Source organism: Oreochromis niloticus, linkage group LG23 (genome assembly GCF_001858045.2).
Source record: "Oreochromis niloticus isolate F11D_XX linkage group LG23, O_niloticus_UMD_NMBU, whole genome shotgun sequence".
Classification (NCBI taxonomy): Eukaryota; Metazoa; Chordata; class Actinopteri; order Cichliformes; family Cichlidae; genus Oreochromis; species Oreochromis niloticus.
The window spans coordinates 38,131,503-38,151,956 of record NC_031986.2 but is presented as its reverse complement, the minus strand read 5'-3'; the positions used below and the strand labels follow the sequence as shown (position 1 = coordinate 38,151,956).

General features: G+C 37.6%; 4 protein-coding genes across 7 annotated transcripts; 1 reads left to right on the top strand and 3 right to left on the bottom strand.

Moving 5' to 3' along the window:
* Nucleotides 1–187: 187 nt before the first annotated feature.
* Nucleotides 188–8,331, bottom strand: pak2b (p21 protein (Cdc42/Rac)-activated kinase 2b). Its single transcript, XM_003439913.5, has 15 exons — nt 8,052–8,331; nt 6,846–7,186; nt 6,637–6,743; nt 6,354–6,504; nt 6,180–6,211; nt 5,976–6,089; nt 5,676–5,808; nt 5,497–5,560; nt 4,244–4,292; nt 2,495–2,607; nt 2,281–2,398; nt 2,075–2,174; nt 1,790–1,986; nt 1,399–1,536; nt 188–1,290 (listed from the first exon to the last, which is right to left on the bottom strand). The coding sequence occupies exons 2-15, from the start codon at nt 7,030–7,032 to the stop codon at nt 1,204–1,206; spliced, it is 1,590 nt and encodes a 529-aa protein (XP_003439961.1). The 5' UTR covers nt 7,033–7,186; nt 8,052–8,331; the 3' UTR covers nt 188–1,203.
* A 2,033-nt stretch (nt 8,332–10,364) lies between these two features.
* Nucleotides 10,365–12,988, bottom strand: pigx (phosphatidylinositol glycan anchor biosynthesis, class X). Its single transcript, XM_003439917.3, has 6 exons — nt 12,805–12,988; nt 12,392–12,479; nt 12,165–12,300; nt 11,824–12,037; nt 11,298–11,398; nt 10,365–11,202 (listed from the first exon to the last, which is right to left on the bottom strand). Exons 1-6 carry the CDS (start codon nt 12,875–12,877, stop codon nt 11,065–11,067), a joined length of 750 nt encoding a protein of 249 aa, XP_003439965.1. The 5' UTR covers nt 12,878–12,988; the 3' UTR covers nt 10,365–11,064.
* Nucleotides 12,989–13,213: 225 nt separating this feature from the next.
* cep19 (centrosomal protein 19) lies at nt 13,214–15,867 on the top strand. 3 transcript variants are annotated; one of them, XM_003439918.4, is made up of 2 exons: nt 13,214–13,517; nt 14,049–15,867. In XM_003439918.4, exons 1-2 carry the CDS (start codon nt 13,388–13,390, stop codon nt 14,393–14,395), a joined length of 477 nt encoding a protein of 158 aa, XP_003439966.1. In that variant the 5' UTR covers nt 13,214–13,387; the 3' UTR covers nt 14,396–15,867. The 3 variants fall into 3 exon arrangements, 2 of the variants coding, with proteins under 2 accessions (XP_003439966.1, XP_005478965.1); XM_005478908.3 differs by having other exon boundaries at nt 13,214–13,576; nt 13,969–15,867; XR_003216423.1 differs by having other exon boundaries at nt 13,376–13,517; nt 13,894–14,191.
* Nucleotides 15,669–20,437, bottom strand: ing5a (inhibitor of growth family, member 5a). 2 transcript variants are annotated; one of them, XM_003439919.5, is made up of 8 exons: nt 19,877–20,437; nt 18,583–18,654; nt 17,549–17,715; nt 17,294–17,402; nt 17,107–17,206; nt 16,872–17,007; nt 16,700–16,761; nt 15,669–16,575 (listed from the first exon to the last, which is right to left on the bottom strand). In XM_003439919.5, the coding sequence occupies exons 1-8, from the start codon at nt 19,911–19,913 to the stop codon at nt 16,536–16,538; spliced, it is 723 nt and encodes a 240-aa protein (XP_003439967.1). In that variant the 5' UTR covers nt 19,914–20,437; the 3' UTR covers nt 15,669–16,535. The 2 variants fall into 2 exon arrangements, with proteins under 2 accessions (XP_003439967.1, XP_025758940.1); XM_025903155.1 differs by lacking the exon at nt 19,877–20,437 and adding an exon at nt 18,995–19,078.
* Nucleotides 20,438–20,454: the final 17 nt, after the last annotated feature.

Below are 20,454 nucleotides of genomic sequence, written 5' to 3'. Positions count from 1 at the left end.
TACAAGCATCTTGTATCTTTGTAGTTTAGTTATATCAACATCAAACCATATTACAGAGAAATTATTCATTGATTCTACAAACAATTAATTGCAGGCCTTGTAATTCTTGTTCTATACTACTTTGACTTTGTGTGGCTTTAGAAGTAACGGATGGTCTCTTTACACATCAATCACACTCACACCCAAATCACAAAAGTAAAAACAGTTGAATTTATTTGAGTGCGCAGACAAGGTTGTTAGTCGTCCAGAAGAGAAACCGTTAACAAATTGTCTTTACCAGCCTTTGTATCCAACCAGTATCATATGGTCACGTTTTTCAAACTAGTTAAGTACACAATATACACATGGGAAAAAGAGCATTTGTTTAGTCAACACGGACACAAGGACAGAGTTCAACATACAATACTCATTTTTAATAACAACAGAGAAGAAAGTAGAAACCCTGTCAATCTAACATTTTAATTTGCCTGTAAGGTGCGCCTCTGGTATCAGAAGACTATAAAGATACAGGGGAATAACAGGTACAGTAGCTCTGTTGTGTGTAACAAATGTAGAACGACATAATCACAACACATGTTCATGATGATGACTCCACTGAAATGTTTCCTATAAAAACCAATAAAAGAAATGTCCTTAAACCATGGGTGGATGTGGAAATAGCACAAGTGTTCACTGAATGAGACAATATGTGACAAGAAGGGGGACAAACATAAAATTCAAGTATCAAAATAACTAAGACACCGACAAGCTGAAAAGATCAATTACAAAGGTAGTAAAAATCATGGGAAGAGAGACACTGAGACAATCAACAATACATTAGGCAACATTTTGCATTTGTTTAAGGCAGTTGATTAAAAAAACTAAGTAGAACTAGGCATCTTCTTCATTCCAAGTTAAATACAAGCCTAGCCCTAACTTATCACCAGAAGAGTTGATGTACAAAATTAACTATGCCCGACTCTGATACTAAGCACTTGAGTTTGACTTGTCTTCTGACATCTGAGAATGAATAGAGTTCATATGGACAGCGGTGGGGTTGTGCTCTAGATTTTTGGTCTTCTTCACAGTGAGGTTTGTCAGGGCTTATAAGGCTGGTGCATCAAGAGTGGAACACCACTCTCAGCCTATTGTCTGGCACAAAATCTAAATAGTTGGCACATATCTGTGCACAGCATGGGAAGGCAGGATAGCTACTTTCATCAGCTAACGATTGCTCTTCATGGCCTCCTTGGCTGCCAAGATGAGAGGTGTGAGACTGGAGAGGGGTTTCGCCAGCTTCAAAAATGGATGCTGAAAAAGATGTGGATGTGAAAAGAGAATATTACTGGCCTGAACCACAAACTTAAGTAAAACATTGAAGAGTTAAAAAAGTAGCCAATAACTGGAAACGTTTGTAACCTGCAGGAGCTCTTTGCCACTGCCTCTTTTCTCTACATCCATTTCCAGGCACAGGTTTAGAAAATCTCTGAATATTGGAGACAGCTTCTCAGGATTCTGAAGCTCAGGTGTGCCATTTGTAGCAATTAGGTATAATGCCTGTCAAAGGGGAAGAGACAAACAAATAAAAACTTTAAAGCAGAGTTTTGGGAAACAACACACTTAAAGGAAATGAATCAAGTCAAACTGGCTGAGTGTGAATTACTTATGTGTAAAACTGTGACCTTGTAAACACTGTACAGATGATTAAATTGGAAACATTTTATTTAAAAATGGTATATATTTCCCCACGCTGCTCTAAACTATATTAAAGGTGTCTAAACTAAAAGGTGTGAAAGTGTTCTGCACTCACTCGTAGTGGATTCTCATTCAGGTAGGGAGGTTCTCCTTCAACCATCTCAATGGCCATAATACCCAGTGACCAAATATCTACTTTAGGCCCATAAGCCTTTCTGGTCACCACTTCAGGAGCCATCCAGTAAGGCGTGCCTACCATGGTGCTGCGTTTGCTCTGCTCTGGAGTGATCTGGGCGCAAAAGCCAAAATCGGCTGTTGAAGACATGAAGAAGAGTGAAACGATTTACACCAGAAGGATTTAACAATGCAATTTTTATCATAATTACAGCACAGAACTCACTTAGCTTGACAGAACCATCCATCCCAAGCAACACATTGTCACTTTTGATGTCTCTGTGGATGACCTGATTTGCGTGTAGGAAATCCAATGCTTGTAAACACTGGGTGAAAAAAAGAATTGAGAGAGGGAAAGATGGCATTTTTTATTACACCTTTTACATAAAGTGGGGGTCAGTTTAGTTTACAGGACTGCAAAATGTAACGTACCTCTCGGCAGACAGCAGCTATCTGGGCCTCATCCATACAGGTCTCTGTAACCACATCTGTCAGCGAGCCACCAGCAAGATATTCCATCACCACAAATAACTCCTCCCCCATCAGGAAACTGGCACATAAAATAAACGCATGTGAACAATCAGACAAAAAGTACTGTAAAAAAGTTTAAAAACCTGCCAGGCTGTAGGTTTACGTTCACTCTCACCTGTCTAAAAAGTTGACAATGTTTGGGTTCTTGAGCTCCTTCATCACTAGAATCTCGTTGATAATCAGCTCCTTCTTCGGCTGCTTTTGTAAGTTGATCTGTTTAATGGCGACCTGGCAGTGTGAAAAAACATATGTGATCTTTAGTTCACTCTGGGTTTAACATTCAAAAATGTTTTCTCCTAATGTAAAGCGTCACACAGTAACCTGTGAAAGACGAAGTAAAAACACACAACATACGCATATAGGGCTGTGCGATATGACCAAAATCTCATATCCCGATATTAAGACATCTATCGTCCGATAACGATATAAATCACAAAAATGTAACATTTTCTGTAAATTCTGTGAATCTCGGGCAGCTCGACTTGCGCGAAGTGTTTCCAGCTGGGCGTCGCGTACCTGGAGTCCAGTGTTTTAACTGATGCATGAAACGATACATTTTTAGACATAAGTTGTAACGGCCGCCGTTTTCTTTGTGAGTATTTATTACACAGCATGCTGCGGGGGAAAGCCTGTTCTAACGTTTGAGTCTAAGGTTTATTTTTTAGCACCTGACGGCTCTTTTTTGCTTCTCATCCGTAAATACTCTGCATCTTTCACGTGATTCAGTTTATTTTGAAAAGTCTCAACAGGATCTTGAGCTTTATTGTGAAAGGTTTATGTGGAAAATAAACAAGCGGACACAAGGTGGTTTTACCCTCGTTGTTGCTAATGACAACGCATAAAAACAAGCGCTTGTCCGTCTGTAGTGTAGTTATATTAAATATAAGAGAAAGAGAGAACTTTAGGAAATTAATATAGCCACTACAGTGACCATCAAAATAATGAAAAAATATTGTCGTAAACAGTTTATTTTGCGACACCACGAAACAAACGATAGCGTAAAATGAAACGATAGACGTTTTTCTATCGTCATCCGATATATATCGTTATATCGAACAGCTGTATACGCATATGCCTTTAAGAGATAAAATGAGTTTACTGGATTTAGTGGTTGGTGCAGATGGTGGACTTAAGATACTTCTTGTTGCATAACTGATAGCTCTTGCTCAGTTTAACTTAATTCAACTTCTTCATTTTTTGTTTGCTACAATTAAAATAATAAAACTGTTTTTTATTGAGCTAGATTGCTTTTCATATTTGTGGCTACTATGACACAATAATATATCATTTCTGGGGATAAATAAAGTACATCGTTCATCAGATCTACTTGTCAGGTACATTGATGGAGACCCAAGACACTGCAGTTCTCGCTTTAAAGTTGTTTGGATGGATCTCCCTGTTATTCTGGCTACACAGCCAACTACTTACAACACTTACAAAATTCCTGGCAACCCAGATCATTACAAACTTCACTCCACAGCAACGTCTCAAATGTACTACCTGAACACCTTCACCATGTTATCTCTTTAGTAAAACTCCCTAAAAGCTCCTTCTAGTTACAACATGTTCAGTGTTCATCTGCTCACTATAAACTAAAACTGTGCACCTACGTATTACCACCCAAATAATCTTTTTAGTAACTACCAGCTGCCTCACAATCATTTTTATAAGTGAATAATAAAAAATAAATAAAAGGTGCAGTCCAATCCTTTCAAAAATGGCTTTAGCTTCTTACTTATGCTGCAAGCTGAAATTAGTTCTTTCTGAAGGCACTTAAGCAGTATTATAATAGCCCCGCTTGCTATGATCCTTATTATTTTCATTGTTTTGACACCACCTAGTCCATTACTCAATCAGTCTTTACCTCCTGTCCCGTGGATACATCAATGGCTGTGAATACTGTTCCCGATGCCCTGTAAAAAGAGGAAGATTATTTATTTACTTCAACACACATTGTAAGAAACTATACACTCACAATTATTCTTCAAATGCATTTTTACTTACTAAATGTTTTACTTAAAGTCAGTAATACTAAAGAGAATTTATGTTTGTATGAATTGAAAAGAATCACATCTTAATTAGGAATGTTATACCTGAGAAACACAATTATTTATGTGTCACTTATAAATAACTTTTCAATCTTATAAACTAAACTTTGACATTAAACCCGATGCTGAAGATTCTCCAAACTAAAAGCTGGTTGTGAAATTTCACTTTCTGTTTTTGGGGTGGGATGATCAGAAGTAAAAACAGAGTCAAACTGCTATATTCTTTGTTTTTATAACACCTTCTGGAAAAAGCTGATAAAAATCCTGCTCTGGAGAAACAAGGGATTTGAAAACATTAAACATATTAATGAACATTAATAATATGACACATCTGCTATTAATCATAATGAAAGTTATTAGTCTACAACTATTTTTCTCACGGTAACATTGCTCCAGGGCCATTTCACAACAGAAAAAAATGGACTTGTCAAACTAGAAAAGGTGAAACTGTTACAGACAATACCGCCCTTCTGGCAAAATTTGCCAGTAAATAACTTCACCAGTTTAAAACTCCTCCTATTGTCAGTATCTACAAGAGACTGAACAATACCAATCTCTGGTGATTTAAAAATCTCATATAGCATATCAACTGATACCGTTTCTTTCAGATACAGCAAACAAACTTTCCTTGTTATTTATTAGTTATTATATCAGTCCCTGCTAAGATAACAAACAGTCCATTTTCAAAATAAACTTATTCATACTGTTACAAGCAGATGTGAATTACTCATTTACGTTGCTTGTGGCATTTCAAACACTTGCTCCTAAGAGGAAACTTGCAGAGCGGCCTCTGACGAATAAACTATTCAGTATCAACACTCCTAACGTGGACCAAGTGTGTTTTGCCCATCGTTTCCTCACTTTCTAATTTTGCATTTCAGCCATTCGAAATGTTGTTACCTATGTATATGCAAATGGCTAATATCGATCGAGCCCTACTATCTGATATCAAAAAGGCTAACCGCTGTAAATATTTACTTAGGTCTGGACAATTTAGATTGAAAATCAACTGCCTGTTTTATAACATAAACAATAAAAACTGTAATATAAACAGCAACTCTTCGCTTACCCCTGGCCAATCTTTTCATATCGGGTGTACTTCTTCTTGGGATCCCCAATACTGACTATGGTTCCTGTAAACCACATTTAAAACATGTGTTAAATGAAATGGCAAATGGAAGTGACAGGAAACATGAATTATGTCTACTGTATTTACGCGAGACTAATGATGAAGTAAGAAAAATTTACTCAGTTTGTCCATGATCTCTTCATCTGACATCTTGCCCTTCCTTTTTTGCCTGTCTGCAGCCTTGGAGGCCACATCTCCGTCCGGACACGTGCTTGGAGCAGGGATGGGGTCGATGACAGAGCGAGTATATACCTGCAAAATACAACAAACATTAGCCAAAGATCAAGATTATTTTTAAATTGTTATTTAAAAAAGGAAAAACAAAATCATTAGAATTAGAAGGTGAAATAAAAATATTTTTAAATGAATTCTGATAATAATCGTTACGCTGTAAGGCCAACATCTGGCAGGTGACTTACACTCTTTGTGTGTTCTGGTCTTGGTGCCACAACTGGTGGAGGCGCTTCATCATCGTCATCATCATCGATGTCTTTGATGTTTGGAGATGAGGGTTCAGTGCCTTTTTTGGCAGCCTGGAATAAAGTCACAGCAGATTTTGTTAGCATGTATTAGACAAAACAAAGTATATAAAAAACACCTTTTAAAAGTCCTAAGATACTTACGGACTGAGGCCCTACTGTAAATGTGTCTTTTTCTGTGAATTAGAAAAAAGTGTGTTTTTAGTAACCACGGAGCTATAGTCAATTTGAACCTAAAAGTCTGAGTGTCATTAAGCTGTGACACTCACTGATCAGTTTACTCCTAAATAGGATACCCAAAACATAAATGATTCTCACCAGAGGATGAGAAGCTGAGGTACTTCTGGCGACCGTTGCCTGTAGAGTCATAGAACTTAAGGACATCAAGCACAGCCTGTGGGTTTTTTTTCTGCTCTGACTTGGTAATGTTTGAGGTCTGGAGTAGTCGAGCCCATTGCTCTGGCATACCCTGTGTATTCAAAACAGAAAGGAAAAAGTGTCCAATAATGTAAGCTCTAATCTAAAGGACATGTTGTGCTTTGGTAGCAAGAGAGCAGAATTTAGTGAGTGAAAAATGAAAATAACCAAACAGCGAACCCACCGTGAACTCCCCTGTTACAGCGTCAAACCCAACATGTATGGTATGTTCAAAATCTGAAGGCGGTGAGATTTCTGGCCGCTCTTTGTCTCGATCTTTCTTTCTACCACCTGAAATTTAACAAACCTTAACCAAATTGACCAGGACAACACTCGCTACAAACACTAGACTTTAACTTATTTTAGGCCAAACTTATGATCTTTTTATCTCACTTTTTTCAGCCCCAGAGAAGATTGAGATGATCTTATTGCGCTTCCTCTCCTCAGGCACAGAAGGCAGCGGTTTAGAGCTGTGGTTAGCCGAAAGTGAGTCTTTGCCAGAGCCAGTGCTGAAGATAGTGCTGCTCATCCTGACCGGAGGGGCAGGGGGTTTATCCTCAGGATCTCCGTTATCACACATGGCCAGGAGGTGGTTACAAGCCTCACAAGGCTAACCGGGACTGGAATACAGCGTGTGAGGATAGTAAGTGGTGAGGGAGGAAGGCGGCGCTCACATCAGCATGAGACACTGGTGTGTTCATGCACTGCAGGAGAAAGAAAACACCAAGAAGTACCTGGAAGGAAAACAGATATATGAAAGAGTATAACTACACTGTAATAAAGCTAGAAATACAATAGGCTGTAGTGACAAGAGAGCAAGCACCCTCTATAATAAAATAAGTTAAATTTGCTACAAAGGTTCAATAAGTAGGAACATTGGGAGGTGTAAAGTTTCGTAAGAACCCTGAGCAGACAGAAAAGCCTACACAAAGCCTGACATGTTTTCAGTGACATCACACTTTCTCTGTACTTGTGCAAAACCTGCTGCAGAGACCTGCTGCACCAACTTTACAAAGTTAACTGCGCATAGAGTCGACAGGGGTGCCCCAGGAATAAACATAAGCATGATACACAGCAGACAAACTCGAATAATCAGCTCGTATTCTAACATCTGAAAGGTGGAAGAGGAGCCCAGATGACAATCAGAGAACGAAGTTGCTCCTTATCTAGTGCACAAAAATGAAAAGCTTGCACCTACTTTCTTCATTTTAAGGTTTATAATGTACGAGCACAACCTCATGAATGAACCACATATTTCCATATAACGGTGTTCCTACTTTAATGTCTACTCAAAATGCCCTTCAACAGAGTAACAACAGGGGCGGCTAGCGGGCTAACGCTAGGATAACTACTTGGCCAACAAGTGTGCTAGCCCGAAGCTAACATTAGCAAGCTATAATAGCGACTGCAAGCCTTAAATAGAGCTTTCAGCTAACGCTAACTTGACAACCAGGCTTGAAGGTTCCTCCCCATGATCCCCGAAAAATAACACTGTTAAGCGGTGCTTTAGAAATCACTAAACATGCCAATTCGCAAACTATTCCGCACAAATGAGCTTTATTTAGCTAAAGAAGGCGACGCAGGAGCAGAGAAGCTTACCGGAGAATCCACACCAGTTAAACTTGATTAGAACTTCAGTCCCGAACGATCCTCGACGGTGTGCAAAACGTCTGTATATCCTTTAAAAGTTATTCCACCGTAACAAGTGCTCCCCGGTGGTACAGCCGGTGTATAAATAACTTAGTACAATGGTTACTCCAACTATTTACAGTGCAACTTTTCTTCTATCTTTTCGGCCCTTGGATAATTCCGCTATGGCGAAGGGGAAGCGGAACTACCGACCCAGCCCTGGCCTATTCAATAAAATGTTTCAAATGAATGGTGGGTGAAGACAGTCAGCTATCTTAAGCAAAGAAAAAAAAGAAAAGAAAAATCAGAGCCCGTGTGCAAAACCACACGGATCATAATGTGCAATAACACGTTTTTAAGCATTAAGAATAATAAAAATGTGAAACATGCTGAAACTTATTAAAGTGGAAGTTTCATTAGGTTTTAGGTAATGTAGTTCAGCATTTACAGACGTAATTTTCCAGCTGCAGAGCAATTATTTTGTTAATTATAACTATAATGTGGGAGGTTTCTCTCACTAATCTGACATTAATGTAACGTTTGTTTATTTTCCTGCCCTAGGAAATTTTAAATGGCCTAATTTTGAAAGCTTAATTTTATACTCAGATTTTTACAGCGTAAATGAAAGAAGAAGAAAAAAAGCCAATAACATACTAGCCAGTGTACTTTCTATACACACATCGTTGTTCATCACGCTGTGAGAAACAACAGAAAAATGTATAGACTTATGTTAAGTCACAAAGACTCATTCCAAATGAGGGCAAAATTTTTATAGCAACAACAAAAAATGCCTATTTTGAGGGAGGAAAAGCAATATAGACATATAATATGTTAGTTATATTAAAAAAAGGGAAGATAATAGGTTAACTACTTATTAGTTTTCCTGCAGTATAGTTCATAAACTAGTAAGAACTTATAAAGGTTCTTTAGCTTCCTTTAGGGGTTGCCACAGTGGGTCATCTGCCTCCATCTCACCTTATCCCAACATCTTCCTCAATTTTGTGATTGTGCACTTCCTGGTTCTTTCTAATGAAAATCTAAACATGTTCAACTCCGCCACCGCCAGGTTGGCCTCCTGAGTCTTTATCAGTGCCATCTCATCTCAGGTCTCTCTACCATCATGTAAACCTTCACTTTCACTCTGCTGCTATCCTTCAGTCACAAATCACCCCTGACACTCATCACCACCAACTCCAACAGATACAATTGACTTTATAACAAAAAATTTCTATATTTTGTGCATATAGTTATCAACTGAAGTTAAAATAGGGCTAGATTGTACTTTTCTGTATTAACAGTTTGTTCCACAAGATGGTGTAGAAAGTCAACATGAGAGGAAGAGGAAATATGGAGAAGCAGAGGAAGCACCTGGAAAGTAACCGTTATCAGCAGCAGCAGCATCACCTCCCAAAGGGAAATCAAGTAAAAGAAGAGTAAACATAAGTGCAGCTTTCCACTGCTGGAGACAGCTCATTGAAAATACAGGAGTTAATGAGCATGCTGAGTATATTACTGGTATGATAAAAGCTCTTGGTGCTAATTTTCCCAGTCAAAAATAGCGATCAAGCAAGATATCTAATGCTATTTGCAGTGGGTGTGCTCTTATTGATATGTAATTTAGACAAAAGACAGTTGTGTCACTGTATGTGATCATCTCAGGTAGAGAGTATATCCAGATCTTTACTGGGGGATCTCAGGTACATTTTCTTACTACAGGAGCTGGTACTGCCCCCGGTGGTGAAAGTTCTAGTTAAAACGTCACAGCCCATTGTTCCTTCTGTGGGCTGGTTTCAGTCATTATGCAAATGTCCTGTTTATAAGGTTTGGGGAAACCTGCAGTCAGCTGAGACTGAAGAAGTCACTTGGATGAGTGACGAAACGTTTCTCCCACAAAACGCTACGTCCAGATGAACAGATTCAACTTTTGGAGAAAGTTCTAGTTACATTTTACAGAGGATGATTTCAAAAACACTTCTACTGTTGACACTATGTGACTATGCACCTCTCTTTGCTCACTGGTGATCCATAATATGCTGCAGACTTAAATCTTTTTAACAAACTATGTGATTATACAATTTCTAAATTGCCCTAAGCATTTTCTCTGCAAAACAAGAAAAAAATTTGACTGGCTCTTCATTGACTGCATTGTGTGAAGGCGTTTCCATGTTGAAATAGGTTGTGTAGTGCCACATGCACTACCCAACAGGGTCAAGAACATACAACTACAAATGGAGCCTTTTAGGAGACCAAAACTGGATAACAGATGCAATAAGACAAGACAGATAAGCTGGAAGAATAAAAAACTTGTTTTGTCCTGACAGCATGCATGGCAGCACAGTTTGTCACTCATAAATCAAACGTCCAAACATTGGCACAGTATGACACCCGGTACTCTGTCTCAAATGGATATGACCTTTACCTCATCATGGCATTCTTTAAACTGCCACAAGAAAAGAATACTATTAACATTGTTGTTATATTGTATTTATAGCAGTCTGAACTGTATACATTTTATTCAGTGTTAAAATACAGATTATACTACTGTAGACTCCAGTTTTATAATCGTGTTATTATAATAGCCCATGTTATAGACAAAAATAAATGAAAATCACTACCAAATACCCCAAAACAGTACAAACTAATAGATTTTTATGTTCCTTAATTAGGTGCGCTAAACTGAACAGATAAAGAATCATGATCCTCCCAAAATGAGGTCATAGCAGGAAAAATGCTTGCACAGGTTGCGGGATTCACCAAAATAAACATAGTTACATTGGCTGGAATGGAAAAAGATAAATTCTGATATCTTTCAGCATTTATCTGTTGTTTCAGCAATATCTCAGTATTCTTTCCCATCTCAATTAGTCCTGTTCTCTGCTTGCAACATTTCTGCAGATAAGATAACAACACTGAAAGTGCCTCTTCCTTGTTAGTTTGATAAAAAAAAACAACAACAACATAATGCCAGTACAATTTTTGCTCTTTAAATTATTTGATGTTTCCACATGTATTTGGACAGTGCCACACAGCAGATCATTGTGACAAGAAGAGTCCCTCCGCATACGTGTGCCACCAAAGACCCATCACCCACTGGGAGCTGGAAACTCACTGGATTGAGATCCTATAAGGCAAAAAGGGAAACAATTGAATGATTGAGTTTTGTTTTTTTAAATCACCTTTTCACTCAAGATTTGGTGAAATATTGTACACAATCACCTGCTGAGGCTTGACTTTAACCCAAGAACAAGTGCTTGAATTGCTGGCAGTGCATGGTGCATCCACAACTGTGTGAGGCTCTAAGCTGCTAAGCTGTGCACCTGGATAAGAGAAATAGTTTTAGAAGAAAGTGTTTCAGAAAGCCAAACTGAAAAGTCACATTTTTTAAGTCACATTTTTGTTTTTATACTATAAAGTTTTGATCATTAAAGTTATTATATGTATGCAACCTATCCACAACCACAAAACTGAAATAATTTGGTAATATTCATTGACACTCCACTTTCATAGAAAACAGATACAAATTTAGGATTTTACGCTCCGACATCATTTAGTTTAATTATGCAGTCACGTAAAATTATATTGCAAACAGTAAGGTTGATTTAATGTATTTCGTTAATTTGTTTCATTACACATCATGACACAACATTGCATTTTAAATACCACATTTGGTTTACATTGTTTTCTTTCTGTATAGATTTACATAGTGTCAGAAATTGCTATAAAATAAAATGAATCCACTTACATTTTTCTGTCCGCAGCAGCAGCTCTGGAGCTTCTATGTCAACAGATTTAAACATTTTTCCATCAAATGAGGGCTTGTGGTAGCGACCATGTATTGGAATTGTTACTTTGAATAACTTGGAAGTTGGTCCAGTGGAGAAAGGATACACATAGGTGACAAATCCTGAAGCTTCGTGAGCAGGAACCTCAAGGTCAATGGGTGAATCTAGTAATATCTTACAAAGTTTAACACAGAAATAATTAAATAAAACATATACACTGTGCACATGTTTTGTACATGACTGTGGTTTGTAGTAGAATTTTACACTGCGTTATACTACATCTAGTTGCTCGGTGTCTTACCTTCCACTTGTTTTGATCGCTAAGGGATGCAAGTTGATATGGATCAACATAGACATCTCTGGGCCATCTATGAATCAGCAAAACTTTGACACCACAGAGCTCTTTGGATCTGAACTCAACTGTAGTTGTCACCTCCCTAAAACATATTAGAAAATATCATTGATTCTCCTGACAAGTAGCCCCAAAGGCAGAACAGCTTTCTTTTGAGAAAACAAACAACCGAATACCTGTGGAAACCCTTTTTGTTGAGCTCCACTGTCACTGATGAGGGCGCAAGCCACTGCCTCAGAAGATCACAGTGATTCTGAATCTCATCTGCACAAATTAGCAGGTTACACTGATCAGTATCTCCAGGTAAAAGCTTTTTGAATTTGAACATGTATCTATATTTTTGGAAAATCGCAGGATGGGATTAAAGATGCATTTGTTTTTCAAACTATGCTAGATTATATATGTCATGTTATCCATACAGGGGTATATTTACAGCACTTTTTTGTCTACTGTAAAAATACTATTCCTTCCCTCAAACAAAAAAACCAAAAAAAACCCCCAACAACTTAATTTAAATGACCTTCAATCAATAATAATGAGAGCTTATTGAATGACTATCGAGTTTTCACATAGAACCTAGCTCACGTACCCTTTTCACCCAAACAGTGACATTTCGAGAATAAGCTCAACGCAGAAACAACACAGAACAGTTTAAAATACATTAAAAATATAATGGCCAACGCTGAGACGCGTTTATAGGCTGTTTATTTAACTCAAGCACAGCTACCACCGCTTAAGCGCTTCTTTGAAGTGTTTACGGAAGATGATTTTTTGAAGGCCCCTTTTGTAGTTTCAGGGAGCCTGCAAATGTGCCTGTGTAGAGATTGAAAAACACAAGCTTTTAAGGAAACATTTAGTAACATTTATAGACATAGAAAGCAGTTTTCAGGAATAAAATGAATAATAATGATACGTGAAAGTTAAATGATTTTATATTAATTTTTTAAATCCGAAATTTAGCGTCAGGCATCCCAACAAACAGAAGCGTCTTTACGTAAAGGCTCTGCTGGCAACCTGGCAACGCGTAATCATCCCTGAAGCCGCTGCTCGATTTTTTTTTATTCATACTGTGCGCTAGTAGCAATAATTATGGCTGCGATGTTTCTGTTTTAAACATGTTTAAATTGATGGTCGGATTGGGTTAAGTTTGTTTGTTGTAATAGAAGTACAGGATGCGTTTTGCGGCAAAGCGCTGCGGGGTGCAGTTCAGCCCTCCATCCATAGTTTTAATTTATGAGCACACGGAAACCAAAAAGGTGCGAAAAAGAATAATACCTGTGCGAAATTTCTCCAAATACTCCGGTAAGGCACCACGGACACATTGGGACTCGTTCTCTGTGCTCCATGTCACATGTTACAAGGTAGCTACAATCAGTGTGAGAATATTATTTTAGCCTCGTTTGCTGTATATTAATAATTATATAATACTCTAGTAAATCTAACAAATCTGTCAGAGTCATGAGGCCCTGAAGTTTTGATTTCTATATCTCGTGGATAGCAGCAGGTGGATTACCTGCAAGCTGCTGAGCCTCAGGCTCCTATTTCTGACTAAAATAGGAGCATCTTACTTTGTTTAACTAAGGTCATTGCTAGTGAGTGTTAATAATAAATAACTAATATGTAATACATGGAAACATACATTTATCGTTCTGCGTTTTTTCCTTCCTGTTTTTGTTAGTCCATTTTTTGAGACATAGGTACTGTGATCAGAGCTGGAGTCGTGAATGCACACTGCATTAACATATGTATGTAGCTTATTTTGTTCTTGTAGATTGCCACGAAGTAGCTGGGCAGGACTACAACCATCCTATTACCTCATGCCGTCTCTTCCAGACTACAGCATGGCTGCTGAAAGGCTGAAGAACAACCCTCGACACAGGGACTACCTGGAGGGTGTCTCTCAGAGCCAGCTTGAGAAGCTTCACATTATCCTACGCGATCACATGCAGGGCTTCAGTCTGGAGCACAGCCTCTCCTCGTTCTGTCTGGACCCTGACGAAGACCTGAACAAACTGGACGATGAGGAGCTGGCACGCAAGAAAGGCCAAATGGACGAACTGTTTGAGAAAAACCGGAGGCACAAAGATGATCCTGACTTTGTTTACAACTTGGAAGTTGATTTCACTAAGACCACCTTAGAAAAGTGCAGCTGGGATGAAGAATCAGATGATGGATTTTAAAACTCTCTCTTCATCAATGTTTTAATTAAGAATGTAGATGTAAATCTATAGTGAGACTGCAGGAACATACAACCCAACTGTTGTAGATGGCAATGCTTCAATAAACGTCAATATAGTAGAAACACTATGCCTTTAATGACAAAAAAACCACCATGAACCTCCCTTAATGGCAAGCAAAGACCAAAGCCTGTTAATCAAGGGAAACTAGAGCTATGATTTTGTGTCTGTGTACCATAGCATTAATCTGTAAAAAACAAAACAAAAATAAAATAAAGGCATAAATGGTCATTAGGTAAGGTAACAATAGTAACTGTTACTATTGGTTTGATCCAGTTAGTCATAATTTATTTCACTTGAATGCTTCTTGATAGACAAAGTTAGGATATTTCTGGAATCCTGTAGTAAGTTATTTTTATTATATTTTTTAAAGACAGACCATTTCTTCAGCTGTAGCCTCATGGGCACTAAAATATATCTTAAAAAACAAGACTGTTTACTTATGGATTTTAAAGTCATAGCCTGGTCCAGTAATACGTTAGGTGATTTACAGATGTCAAGTTTCAAATCTGACACTTTTTAGAGGTGACTTCAATGCTGTCAGCAGAAATGTTGATTGTGCACGAGCTCTTAGTCACAACCAATAGAGATATTAAATTTACAACATCCAGTGACTGCAGTCTCTAACACTGATGACATAAAAGCACCTGTTTTAAGGCAAATTACTACACCCGAGATACTGTTACCCAAGTAACTAACCCATAGTTTAAGTTCGTTAAGCGTTTCCCTCAGGTAAGGGTTAATAAACTCCATTTTCATTAACTTGCTTTCGGGAACAGGCCTCCAGCAACACCTAAACTTCAGTCATGAAATGAAACAGGCACAGAGTCTAGAGGAACATTTCTAAATCAGGGGAAACAAAACCAAACAATGTTTGAGAACAACCTGATAATATAATGATAACAAACATAAAATTCCGTTTTAAGGTGCAATAAACAAAATTATGCATGGATAATAGTGAATCTTTATTTGTTATAAAATACTGAATTTTACAAAATACAAAGACTTTGGTTCTTTTATTTGTGGCTTACACCTAGATGAGTGATATTCACAGTTGAATATGAAAAGAAGATTCTAAAATCCTATTAAATAAAATCTGAGTGTACACCAGGAAGTAAGCAATACAACAAATATATCTTTGGGAAAAAAAAAATGTGTCCACAAAATAGTTTTATATCATACAAAATATATATACTTCCATATATATGGTTTGACATGATGTTCTATGGCAAAAGTTTTAAAAGAGATAAACTATATCATAAAACTAAGCCTGCATTATCAAACCTTTTAAGGGGAAAATGTCATTCAAAGTGCTTAAATACCTCATTCAGTTGACAATAGACACTGACTGACTGACTGACCATTAGTACCACAATACATTCAAAGATGTCGCAGGTTTTTGTTAAAATGCAATACAGAATGATTTTACATTGCTTTGCTAGTTTGGTTTAAGCTAATCAAAACAGTTTTTTACATTGTTATCAATTGCAGTCATTTTTGCAGTGCCGATGTATTCCCTAAGGAGGTAGTAACAAAAAAAAAAAAAACCTGACAATTCCTTTTCCCATCACCATTTACACATGGATTTGGGCAACTGAATTGTAAATTCTCAGCAGGCTGTTAATTTATTTAAAAGTCATTTATAAAACTGATATTTCAAGTATGCTTAAGACACAATCCGGGTTTTTGAGTTTCTTTTTACACACACACGCGCGCGCCTGACACACACACTCTCACACACAAAGCAAATGACTTAAGAGGAACAACTTTCTGAATGACAATTTGTGAAACTACACCCAGAAGATTACCCAGATTTACCCAAAGTAGACAAATAATACATAGGTAAACTAGTCATTTTAGAGCTACTGGACAAAGACAGGCATCTTGAAATCCAATAACACGGACATAGCAAAGCAACAAGTATAGATATACTCCAACTCCGGATTAGGCCTTTAAAGAAAGCTTTATGATCCACCATTTATATGGTGCGCTGTAAGAACTAAAATATTTTATATATTTATGACACTACGAAACTCTACCCAAAGTACAGATGTTAGAGAAGCACTTCTGGAAATATGAAAACTCATTTTTTCTTCCTGTCCTGGGTGCATCTCGGACAAAACCTGAGAGATTAAAAGGAGTGGGATATGTTAATTTGCTGCAGAAAAGAGGGTAAGCATCCATGAATAATAATTATATGCTCGTCACAGACAAAGAGAATAACAATGTTACTACTCAAAAACTTACCATTTTCCTTTGGGTTTTGTGGCGAGATCAACACAAGCAAAGTGAAACCACTCAATGGGGCACTAAAACCAAGAATAACAAAGAAAAATTTAGATTTAAAAATTAAACCTAAACTTGTTCAGTCAAAAAGGTTCTTACAATAAAGCTTAAAAAGAAATAAGTGTAAACCTACATCTGGGTTATCACATCCTATCATTTCTCCATATGACACCTGATGACACAGGCAGTATGTAGGTTCATTTGGATCGACCGGCATGTCCAACACGTCTGACGGCTGCATAGGCAGGAGAGCGTCACTCAAGTCTGGGCTAAAAGACCAACATACAGAGCACGGTTAGAACTAAACATAAACATGACCCGATTATCCAGTAAACTTCAGTTTGATTGAAGAACTGGTTCAAACTTACCTGTTTTTCATCTTTTTCTTTCTGGGAGAATCTTCATCTGAACCTTTCCTTCCTCTTCCCCTGGATCCACGCTTCTCTCTCAGCCCCCGCACATCATTTTCTGGGGAAAATATTTACATTAATACACACTTAAAACTCTTGTCTTTTGTTGCGTTTATGATAAAAGGCGTGCAGTCACTCAGCTTACTTTTCAAACCTCTGCCATCTGTACTGTCATAGCTCACTTCTAGTTTCTCCTTGAGCTCATTCTCAAACCGTGCCAGATCTGCATCCAGCCTGCGGATATGTTTGTCCACCTACAGTAGAAAGATATTATGCATATTTAAATCTGAGTACATGTACACATTGAGGATGTAAATCTGATAAAACGGCGACAAAAATGACTATAATATGACATTAGAATCAGTGGACAGTGACAGGACACACATTGTTTCGGACTAACCATTTCATATGTCTGCATTGCGAGCTGGACTTTGTCATCACTGAACTCTTTGCACTTGCTGTAGGCATTCTGGATCTTCTGCAGGTGTTCCACTCTCTGCTCAGAAGCTAGATTCTTGACATTTGCGATGTACTCTTCAGCCAGTTTATCGATCTCTCCTTTCTTTTCTGCACAACAACATGATCATTATAGTGCTGGATAAAACTAGTGATAAAATATTACATGTAAGCTTCCTATTTACAGTTGTGGTCAGACGTTTTCATACAGGCATGAATGCCATGGTAAGTTTGCATAGAGCTAAAATAGGGTCAAATGTTTTATTCATTTAAGTTTAAGTTTTGAAATTTAAAAAACATAAAACAGGAAAAAATATTTAAAAAAATAAAAATCTATTATTTTGTTTTGAATAAATTATTTGGTTTCATGCAAATCTAACATATCAATATGTTACAATGTAATGTTTGTAACATTGATATACATTAAGGTGGGAAAAGATTTACCACAGCAACAAGGAATACTGTTATCTGATTGGCTGGTAGGTTGCTTACCCACAAGAGCTCTGAACTCCATAGCAAAATCTAATAATTTAATAATCCTGTTCATTTCTGTATATTATACTGAAATTAGAATCTGCTAACTTAATATGCCTTTAACCTTAATGTATATATAGAGTTCGTATCTCTTGTTATGAATTAATGATTTCCTTTAAATTATTTCCTTGAACTGTTCTTATTCCAGGGTGGAATGACTGCATAGCATACATCTTTAATACCCTTATAAAACAAGACTTGGATGCATAAGTTTGAATATATTTTGGATTTTCTCTAGTCACAAAGGGTCGAAAGTGAGTGGATGTAAACTATTGACAACTGTTTGTCTAAGACTACTGGTAAGTGGTACAACCTAACACATAAGGAGCATGGCTAAACTGGGTTTTCAGGTATCGCAGATTATACTGTCAGAGCCATTTGTTTATTTTGTATAAGTCCGCAGAGCTTTTTATTGACTGTAATGTTAAGAGATTAAATTATCACCTTCAGTTCTGTTGTCCAGGTCTCGCATCAAAGTGAAGTTCCTTTGTAGCTCACATGGCAAGTTTTCAATACCTAAAGAAGAGATTAGACAATATTAATGCCTAACAGTTCATTCCAATTACATTTTCTGAACTTAATCATCACACTTAATTAATTGCCTTTGTAAAAAGTCAAATGCACAAACTCAACTGAATACTTCAAAACCATAGAAATATAAATAAGAAGTAAAGAATGGAGGTTATTATGACAATAATTACAACCTAGAAATCATTACGTTTTACACTGAAGCCTTTCTTGTTCTACCTCCTCACTTTATGGGTCTAATTCTGTTCCACCTGGTCACTCCCAATGAAAATCATAATCTTTAGCTTGACTACCTTCTGTCTGTTTGTTAGCGTTCTCTACCACCTACCTACTCAACCCTTTCAGTCTTCCTGCTATCCTTCTGTCACAAATCCGCCCTGACACTTGTCTCTGCCCACTCCATCCTGCCTGCATTCTCTTCTTCACCTTTAATGCTAAAGGCTAAAATTATTTTTTTCATTATACTTACATAACATTTTATACAACATTTAAAATACTTGATGTCAAATCTGCACATTAAAAACAACACAAATACCATCACAACCACACACTCACGTGTGCATGAATTGCAGAATGTTATCGTGTAACAACGTGTCTGTACAAAATAACGCTTTACATGTATTACATCTGTCCCAATAGCAGACATTATTAAGGGCATTCACAACAACTGACTAGTAAATACACTCTGTACGCCATGTGACGCACTTCAAACACCCCGACCCGGCGCGTAAACTGTTACGGGAAACGCGGTAACCAACAGGTTGTAAATGCTTTCCTATATAAAAACACAAACTGTGACTAAAATGATCAAAGATTAAATATAAAGGCGGTTAACATAACAATTTATCTTTAAATGCCCTTATATAACCAATGCTAGTTGCGTAGCTACAGGCTGCTCCAACATTGCTAGCGCATGAATCAGAAAAGGTTGCAACCTACAGTCAGTTTTCCTAAATATGTGAAAACAGTTAATTATTAGATTCCCTTTTGACTGAAACTGACAAGAGACATTAATAGTTTACGTACCTTTATCACTGCTAAGGTAATATCACAATGCTAACCAGTTAGCTGGCGAGCTAATGACCTAACAGCTTGTTAGTTGCAAACGCACTGCATGGAAACCGCTGTCCAAAAATTTGTAATCAACTAAACCTTTAAAAGTTGCATTTTCTATCTGTTGACAGAAATTTACCACATTCCGGATACTTACTGTCAAGGTAATGTTCCAAGTATATTGCCGTCGCCATTTCGAATTAGCTGTTTAGCTTCTGCGTTACCCTCGTTAGCTCCTCAAACTGTTGGCCAGAGAGGTTGGGTTTGTTTTGTAACCCTGGGTCGCCCGTTGGTCAGTTGGCTTGGAGTAACGCGAGTCTGTCTGCAGTCACAGGCTTCGCCGAATTAAATGAAGCGAGGCTCACAAAAACACAGAGGAAGTGGCAGTTTACCCCGAGCGTGCCTTCACTCCGAACATGCGTGCTGGAGGACAGGGCGCAACTTTTTACGTTTGGTACCTCACATGTAATAAAAAAGTTTCTAAGTACTATTCATTTACTTAAGTATTACGAACACATAACTTTGCTCCCAATCTCCTCTGCTACATTGTTTATACTAGTTTATACGCGTTCTATGCCAATTTAATGCACTCTTAACTAACTGTATCAGCCAGAAATGATGGAACCAACAAGCAAATTCGTTACACACACACTCTCAATGGAATCATGTTTAATAAACATGAGGAATATTAACACAAGCCTCGCCGTCGGCCATGTGATTGCGAAACGTTAGAAA